The sequence below is a fragment of the Carcharhinus amblyrhynchos genome, chromosome 13 (genome assembly GCF_965287045.1).
Source record: "Carcharhinus amblyrhynchos chromosome 13, sCarAmb.v2.hapA, whole genome shotgun sequence".
NCBI classification, from domain to species: Eukaryota; Metazoa; Chordata; class Chondrichthyes; order Carcharhiniformes; family Carcharhinidae; genus Carcharhinus; species Carcharhinus amblyrhynchos.
The window spans coordinates 76448646-76457331 of record NC_137336.1 but is presented as its reverse complement, the minus strand read 5'-3'; the positions used below and the strand labels follow the sequence as shown (position 1 = coordinate 76457331).

Sequence of the window (8686 nt, the reverse complement as noted above, 5' to 3'; positions counted from 1 at the left end):
GGAGGTAGAAGAAAGCGCTCAGTGATTTTGCTGCCAGTTTTTCTGGAGATTCTGAAAGAAGGCAGGGACTGTGGAGAAGACAAGGTTCTCTGAAGACAAGATGGCCACTCTCTGACATCAATCCAAATTGTGTTGGAAGAACAGAATGAAACAATCCTGAAAGATCCCATTGAAGAAGACGGATTTGGGCATCCGCTCGCACGCAGCTGTCTCATTTGGAGCTGAGGGCACCCATCACTTTTCTGTGTGATCTTGCTGTGCCCCATTGCTTCCCCTGCTGTGCTGATCACAAGGATCTGAATTTGACCGTGGGCGTTATGTCCCGCTTTTTCGGAGTGTGGGTGCTGCTCCCTCAGGGTTAACTGATCAAGAGCTGGGCAAGATACTTCAGACAGGTTAAGACCCCATATTCTTACCCCCTCCATCCCCCCCCCTCACCTCTCCTCACCTCCTCATCCCCTTCCTGCCTCCCACCCAATTCTATTCAATTGCATTCTTGCAAAGGGACAGTTTTTTGCCAACTTAACCCCTTTTCCATTGTCAAAGGCTGGCCTGAAAATTCTGTTCTTCCATCCAACATTTACTCCCTCAAGCTGCTGAATGTGTTGTGGGCAGAGAGAGAGAGTCAATGCATTGAAAGTAATGAAGATCTGAACCTCAGGAAAGTTGGGAAGAATTGGAATTGATCCTCGGAGAGGGAGGGGGAGATGATGCGGAATTCTTGGAAGGAGCAATTGGAATTCCGGGAGGATTCTCAAACTGTCGAACCCAACCAAGGAGGGACGGTTTGAGGCAGAGGGAGGCAACGAAGGAAGACTCGAAGCTCCAGAGAGAGAGAGAGACGCAGAGATCCAGCAATTCCATCAAGTTTGGCCTCAAAGTAATCAAGTGGGAATGTCAAACTGGGAGTCCACGCACGTCTGAAAGGGAAATCTGTGTGTGTGGACTGTTCCAGGAGCAGGATTTAACCTGGACACAGAAAACAATCTGAAGGTTCTTGTGCATCTCTCGAAAGAGGCCAACATTTTCCAGCATCCCCAAGGAATAGGCGTCCATGGGCATCAATCCATCTCTCCTGGTCCAGGGTAAAGAGGGAGTGGAGCTGAACATTTCCCTCATTGGATGGTCGCAGACCAGGCACCTGAAGATGAAACACTTGAGGAAGGGTTGTTGGGGAATTCTGACACAGGGAAAAGCTTCATTGCTGCGCTCAGAGCCCCAGCTGAGACCTCACTGAAGATTCAGGTGATAAATTTTCCTCCATTTCTAGCTGTGACCCCCCCCCCCCCCCCCACCTCCCCAGCCCCAACAAGCCTGCTCCCAGACAAGACCACTTCGCTGCTCCTTCGATTGAACCAAGTCTCCATGCTTCTGTATGACTCCATGGCTGATTTCCTCAAGATTGCCATCCTGGGTGCCCCGGGAGTGGGTAAGACAGCAATCATCCAGCAGTTTGTGTGGAACCAGTTTGCCGAGGAGAGCCGCAGCCCGCATGGAGGGGTGTACAGACCCTCCGTCGTCCTGAATGACCGCATTTACCACCTGGTCATTCTGGACATCCCAGCTTCACTCGCGTTCACCAACAACCAGCAGGTGAGTGAGGCAGACCTAACCCCCCACCTTCACCCCACACCACGCCAACCCCTCCTCACCATCCCCCCCTACCTGAGAGAACAGACATGATGGGCAGTGAATTCTCTCTGATTCTAGTATAGCGTATGAAGGCCATTGTGTCCATCAGGTCAGCACCGACTCTCCGAAAGAGGCCAGAGGCCCAACCCGCGCCCCCAACCCCATCACTCTCCCCTATCCCCATGCATTTAACATGGCCAATCCACCTAACCTGTACATCTTTGGACTGTGGAAGGAAACTGGAGCACCTGAAGGAATCCAACGGGAGAACGTGCAAACTCCACATAAACAGACTGGAATTGAAGCCAGGTCCCTGGCGCTGTGAGGCAGTTGTGCCAACCACTGTGCCACTGTGCTGCTTGCTATACAGGATCTCTCTCCCCCCTGCAGCCTGGGTTGTACAGGGTTACTCTGTCTTCCTACCACCCTTGCTACTCACAGCAGCATTTAAGTGCCGCGTGGTCGATATGGGAGCATCCTGATCCCATATCCATCTTTCCCTGTTGAGCAACAAGCCCAATGGTCTGTTGCCTGATAACAATATTGTGCATTTATATATCAGCTGTACCATCCCAATTTGAAGAGGAGGTTACAGAGATAGGAAGGGGTGTAGGGGCTGGAGGAGGTTACAGAGATAGGGAAGGATGTAGGGGCTGGAGGAGGTTACAGAGATAGGGAGGGGTGTAGGGGCTGGAGGAGGTTACAGAGATAGGGAGGGTTGGAGGGGCTGGAGGAGGTTACAGAGGTAGGGAGGGTTATAGGGGCTGGAGGAGGTTACAGAGATAGGGAGGGGTGTAGGGGCTGGAGGAGGTTACAGAGATAGGGAAGGGTATAGGGGCTGGAGCAGGTAACAGAGATAGGGAGTGTTGTAGGGGCTGGAGGAGGTTACAGAGATAGGGAGGGGTGTAGGGCTGGAGGAGATTACAGAAATAGGGAGGGGTGTAGGGGCTGGAGCAGGTTACAGAGATAGGGAGGGGTGTAGGGGCTGGAGCAGGTTACAGAGATAGGGAGGGGTGTAGGGGCTGGAGGAGGTTACAGAGATAGGGAGGGGTGTAGGGGCTGGAGGAGGTTACAGAGATAGGGAGGGGTGTAGGGGCTGGAGGAGGTTACAGAGGTAGGGAGGGGTGTAGGGGCTGGAGGAGGTTACAGAGATAGGGAGGGGTGTAGGGGCTGGAGGAGGTTACAGAGATAGGGAGGGGTGTAGGGGCTGGAGGAGGTTACAGAGATAGGGAGGGGTGTAGGGGCTGGAGGAGGTTACAGAGATAGGGAGGGGTGTAGGGGCTGGAGGAGGTTACAGAGATAGGGGTGTAGGGGCTGGAGGAGGTTACAGAGATAGGGAGGGGTGTAGGGGCTGGAGGAGGTTACAGAGATAGGGAGGGGTGTAGGGGCTGGAGGAGGTTACAGAGATTTTCTTTCTCCTCATATTAACGTTGTTGTGTGACTCTTTGGCTGGTTTGTTCTTTGTCCTCAGGAGTGGATTGAGAGGTGGGGTGAGGCGGGGGATCACGGTATCCAACCCGCTCACGCCTATATCCTGGTCTATGACATCTGCTGCTTCTCCAGCTTCGAGTACATCAAGGCGGTACACCAACTGATCGTAGCCAAGAGGTGGGTTCACCCTACTGGGGAGAATGGTGGGGTGGGAGGGGCAGGGTTCCCAGTCACACAATGGAGAGCTCTCCTGTCTGGAGTCAGCCAGGGCTCATTGGATCACCACGGAGTCACTCGGTTCTGGCTTCATGACTCTTTTATCTGTTCCCCTATCTGGCTGGATTGACCCTTGACCCTCCTGGTGAAAGGTCAGTCATCCTCATCACAGGTAGTGCAATTTGACCTCGGGAGTGAAAGGTCAGTCAGAACCTGCCTGGGGTCATTCTCCCTGGGCTGGGCCTTGGCCCCCTGAGAGGGCTGAAAGTCTGTTCACCTTTGACCTTTTCTCTCCCCATTGTCTCTATCCAGGCCTCCCGGCTCGGGCAAGGCGCCCATCCTGATTGTGGGGAACAAACGGGACCTTCAGCGGAGGAGGGTGGCCCCCAGGCGTAATGTGGCAGCGCTGGTCAAGAGGTCGTGGAAGTGCGGCTACATCGAGTGCTCGGCCAAGTACAACTGGCACATCCTGCTGCTCTTCAAGGAGTTGCTGAAGACAGTTGGCTGCCTGGCCTGCAAGAGCGCCCATGCGTCTGCCTGCCTGCAGGGGGGGCTGCGTGCCAACCGATGCGTCATCCTGTGAACAGGGCGCCCAGTGCTGGTGGGAGGGGATGGAAGGAGGGTGAGGGCAGGAGGGGTGCAGGCAAGAGGCATCATTTTAGGACCTTCTAAGTATCATCTTAGTGGACTTGAAGAACAGGAGGAGGCCATTCAGCCCTTCCCCAGCCTGTTACACGGGAACAAGAAAAGGCCAAACCAAGTAAGGACAGCAGATTTACTCCCCTAAAGGGCATTAGTGAACCAGATGGGTATTGCCGATAATTGATGATAGTTTCATGGTCATCGTTACTAAGATTACCATTAGATTCTAGATGTATTAATTGAATTTAAATTTCACCAGCATGCTTGGTGAGATTTGAACCTGTGTCCCCAGAGCATTAACCTGGGCCTCTGCATCAGAAACCCTGTGATATTACCATTGCATCATCATCTCCCCTACGTTTCCTCAAAGTGACACAGTCAGATGCAGGGAACTGTCCTCTGCACACAAAAGGAACATGTTCAAGCCTCTCACCTTAATATATCAGAGTCAACTTGCCAACCAATCAGCACTCTTTTGTCCTGCAGTGCAAATGGTTTGAAATTTGGTATTCTTGCATTTGTCCTGATGAGTGCAGGACAAAAAACTTTGGCAACACCTCTTTCTCTCCTTGGGCAGGATTTTCCAGCTACGCTTGCCCCAACACTGGAAATTCCAACCAGGGTCAACAGATCTTTGCATGGTCTGCAATCCATATCCCCCGTCACCCAAATGCCCCCAACTCCCAACCCCCACTACCCCTCTCCCCAACCCCCTTACCTACTGCTGTCCATACAATTCCGTCCACTATCTCTCACTCTCTCTCTCTCTCTCCTCCCACCCTCCCCCCACCACCCCCCCAACTTCTAAGCAGCAAGAAAATCTCCTGCTTAAAGACGTCCTTAGGAAGTGGTTTTACCAGATATTGCAGAGAGCTTAAATCTCAACTTAATCTGCAATTCTGCTGAGGGTCTCTCCGTCAGGGACCCTGTTTAAAGAGGGAGTCTCTCTGTCAGGGACCCTGTTTAAAGAGGGAGTCTCTCCGTCAGGGACTCTGTTTAAAGAGGGAGTCTCTCCGTCAGGGACCCTGTTTAAAGAGGGAGTCTCTCCGTCAGGGACTCTGTTTAAAGAGGGAGTCTCTCCGTCAGGGACTCTGTTTAAAGAGGGAGTCTCTCCGTCAGGGACCCTGTTTAAAGAGGGAGTCTCTCCGTCAGGGACCCAGTTTAAAGAGGGAGTCTTTCTGTCAGGGACTCTGTTTAAAGAGGGAGTCTTTCTGTCAGGGACTCTGTTTAAAGGGGGAGTCTCTCCATCAGGGACTCTGTTTAAAGAGGGAGTCTTTCTGTCAGGGACTCTGTTTAAAGACAGAGTCTCTCCGTCAGGGACTCTGTTTAAAGAGGGAGTCTCTCCATCAGGGACCCTGTTTAAAGACAGAGTCTCTCCGTCAGGGACTCTGTTTAAAGAGGGAGTCTCTCCGTCAGGGACTCTGTTTAAAGGGGGAGTCTTTCTGTCAGGGACTCTGTTTAAAGACAGAGTCTCTCCGTCAGGGACTCTGTTTAAAGAGGGAGTCTCTCCGTCAGGGACTCTGTTTAAAGAGGGAGTCTCTCCGTCATGGACCCTGTTTAAAGAGGGAGTCTCTCCGTCAGGGACTCTGTTTAAAGGGGGAGTCTCTCCGTCAGGGACCCTGGTTAAAGAGAGAGTCTCTCTGTCAGGGACTCTGTTTAAAGAGGGAGTCTCTCCGTCAGGGACTCTGTTTAAAGAGGGAGTCTCTCCGTCAGGGACCCTGTTTAAAGAGGGAGTCTCTCCGTCAGGGACCCTGGTTAAAGACAGAGTCTCTCCGTCAGGGACTCTGTTTAAAGAGGGAGTCTCTCCGTCAGGGACTCTGTTTAAAGAGGGAGTCTCTCCGTCAGGGACTCTGTTTAAAGAGGGAGTCTCTCCGTCAGGGACTCTGTTTAAAGAGGGAGTCTCTCCGTCAGGGACTCTGTTTAAAGAGGGAGTCTCTCCGTCAGGGACCCTGTTTAAAGGGGGAGTCTCTCCGTCAGGGACTCTGTTTAAAGAGGGAGTCTCTCCATCAGGGACTCTGTTTAAAGAGGGAGTCTCTCCATCAGGGACTCTGTTTAAAGAGGGAGTCTCTCCGTCAGGGACTCTGTTTAAAGAGGGAGTCTCTCCGTCAGGGACCCTGTTTAAAGACAGAGTCTCTCCGTTAGGGACTCTGTTTAAAGAGAGAGTCTCTCCTTTAGGGACTCTGTTTAAAGAGGGAGTCTCTCTGCCAGGGACTCTGTTTAAAGAGGGAGTCTCTCTGTCAGGGACTCTGTTTAAAGAGGGAGTCTCTCCGTTAGGGACTCTGTTTAAAGAGGGAGTCTCTCCGTCAGGGACTCTGTTTAAAGAGAGAGTCTCTCTGTCAGGGACTCTGTTTAAAGAGGGAGTCTCTCCGTTAGGGACTCTGTTTAAAGAGGGAGTCTCTCCGTCAGGGACTCTGTTTAAAGAGAGAGTCTCTCCTTTAGGGACTCTGTTTAAAGAGGGAGTCTCTCTGCCAGGGACTCTGTTTAAAGAGGGAGTCTCTCTGTCAGGGACTCTGTTTAAAGAGGGAGTCTCTCCGTCAGGGACTCTGTTTAAAGAGTGGGGGGGTCTCTCCATCCGGAATCTCCATTTACAAGGGAAACTCTTGATAAGAGATCCATTTGACGGAGAGAGTTTCCACTTCACCAGTATAGAATATTTGGGGGAGTGGGTGTGAGTTGAGGACTGGGTGTGGGTTGGGGAGTGGGTGTGAGTTTGGCTGTGGTTGTTTGTTAGTGAGTCAGTGTGAGTTGGGCAGTGAGTTGGAGAGGGGGTGTGAGTTGGGAAACAGGTGTGAGTTGGGGCATGTGTTGTGGAGTTGGTGTAAGTTGTGCAGTGATTTGGGGACTGGGTGTGAGTTGGGGAGTGAGTGTGATTTGGGGCGTGGGTGTATGTGGGTGAGTGAGTTGGGGACTGGGTGTGAGTTGGGCAGTGGGTGTGTGTTGGGGAATGAATGTGATTTGAAGAGTGGGTGTGAGTTGGGAGTGAGCACGTTTTGCTGAGTTGGTGTGTTTTCAGGAATTGGTGTGAGTTGGAGAGTGAGTGTGAGTTGTGTGAACATTGCAGGGGTGGTGTGAATCAGGGAGTGGGTTGATTTGGGGAGTGAGTGTGAGTTGGGGAGTGAATGTGAGATGGGAGTGGGTGTGATTTGGGGCGTGGGAGTATGTTGGTGAATGAGTTGGGGAGTGGGTGTAAGGTGGGGAATGCAATAGAGTTGGGCAGTTGGTGTGATTTGTGGAGTGAGTATGAGTTGGGGAGTGGGTGTGAGTTGTGCAGTGATTGGGGGAGTGGGTGTGAATTGGAGAGAGTGTGAGTTGAGTGAATATGAGTTGGTGAGTGAGTGTGAGTTGGTGAGTGAGTGTGAGTTGGGAGTGGGTGTGAGTTGGTGAGTGAGTGCGAGTTAATGCATGGGTGTGAGTTAGTGAGTGAATATGAGTTGGGGAGTGGGTGTGAGTTGGTGAGTGAATATGAGTTGGGAGTGGGTGTGAATTGGTGAGTGAGTGTGAGTTAATGAGTGAGTGTGAGTTGGGGATTGGGTGTGAGTTGGGAGTGGGTGTGAGTTGGGGAGTGAGTGTGAGTTGGTGAGTGGGTATGAGTTAGGGAGAGGGTGTGAGTTGGGGACTGGGTGTGAGTTGGGGAGTGGGTGTGAGTTGGGGAGTGGGTGTGAGTTGGGGAGTGGGTGTGAGTTGGGGAGTGGGTGTGAGTTGGGGAATGGATGTGAGTTTGGTGTGAGTTGGGGAATGGGTGTTAGTTGGGATTGGGTGTGAGTTGGGGAGTGGATGTGAGTTGGGGAGTGGATGTGAGTTGGGGAGCGGGTGTGAGTTGGGGAGCGGGTGTGAGTTGGGGAGCGGGTGTGAGTTGGGGAGCGGGTGTGAGTTGGGGAGCGGGTGTGAGTTGGGGAGCGGGTGTGAGTTGGGGAGCGGGTGTGAGTTGGTGAGTGGGTGTGAGTTGGGGAGTGGGTGTGAGTTGGGGAGTGGGTGTGAGTTGGGGAGTGGGTGTGAGTTGGGGAGTGGGTGTGAGTTGGGGACTGAGTGTGAGTTGGGAATTGGGTGTGAGTTGGGGAGTGGGTGTGAGTTGGGAATTGGGTGTGAGTTGGGGAGTGGCTGTGAGTTGGGGAGTGGGTGTCAGTTGCGGAGTGGGTGTGAGTTGGGGAGTGGGTGTGAGTTGGGGAGTGGGTGTTAGTTGGGGAGTGGGTGTGAGTTGGGGAGTGGGTGTGAGTTGGGGAGTGGGTGTTAGGTGGGGAGTGGGTGTGAGTTGGGGAGTGGGTGTGAGTTGGGGAGTGGGTGTGAGTTGGGGAGTGGGTGTTAGTTGGGGAGTGGGTGTGAGTTGGGGAGTGGGTGTGAGTTGGGGAGTGGGTGTGAGTTGGGGAGTGGGTGTGAGTTGGGGAGTGGGTGTGAGTTGGGGAGTGGGTGTTAGTTGGGGAGTGGGTGTGAGTTGGGGAGTGGGTGTGAGTTGGGGAGTGGGTGTGAGTTGGGCAGTGGGTGTGAGTTGGGGAGTGGGTGTGAGCTGGGGAGTGGGTGTGAGTTGGGGAGTGCGTGTTAGTTGGGGAGTGGGTGTGAGTTGGGGAGTGGGTGTGAGTTGGGGAGTGGGTGTGAGTTGGGCAGTGGGTGTGAGTTGGGCAGTGGGTGTGAGTTGGGGAGTGGGTGTGAGTTGGGCATTGGGTGTGAGTTGGGAATTGACTGTGAGTTGGGGAGTGGGTGTGAGTTGGGGAGTGGGTGTTAGTTGGGGAGTGGGTGTGAGTTGGGGACTGGGTGTGAGTTGGGGAGTGGG

The 8686-nt window shown here is 53.1% G+C and overlaps 1 protein-coding gene across 1 annotated transcript; it reads left to right on the top strand.

Moving 5' to 3' along the window:
* The first annotated feature begins 1353 nt into the window (after positions 1 to 1353).
* On the top strand, positions 1354 to 3884 carry LOC145351598 (ras-like protein family member 10B). The gene is made up of 3 exons (XM_080201182.1): positions 1354 to 1593; positions 3104 to 3240; positions 3592 to 3884. The coding sequence occupies exons 1-3, from the start codon at positions 1366 to 1368 to the stop codon at positions 3860 to 3862; spliced, it is 636 nt and encodes a 211-aa protein (XP_080057308.1). The 5' UTR covers positions 1354 to 1365; the 3' UTR covers positions 3863 to 3884.
* Positions 3885 to 8686: the final 4802 nt, after the last annotated feature.

Excerpts from the sequence above, each read along its gene's own strand:
- LOC145351598 (XM_080201182.1), top strand. The coding sequence starts at position 1,366 with ATGCTTCTGTATGACTCCATGGCTGATTTCCTCAAGATTGCCATCCTG. Across the intron at positions 1,594-3,103 it reads CGTTCACCAACAACCAGCAG|GAGTGGATTGAGAGGTGGGG; the intron begins GTGAGTGAGGCA and ends CTTTGTCCTCAG. Across the intron at positions 3,241-3,591 it reads CAACTGATCGTAGCCAAGAG|GCCTCCCGGCTCGGGCAAGG; the intron begins GTGGGTTCACCC and ends GTCTCTATCCAG.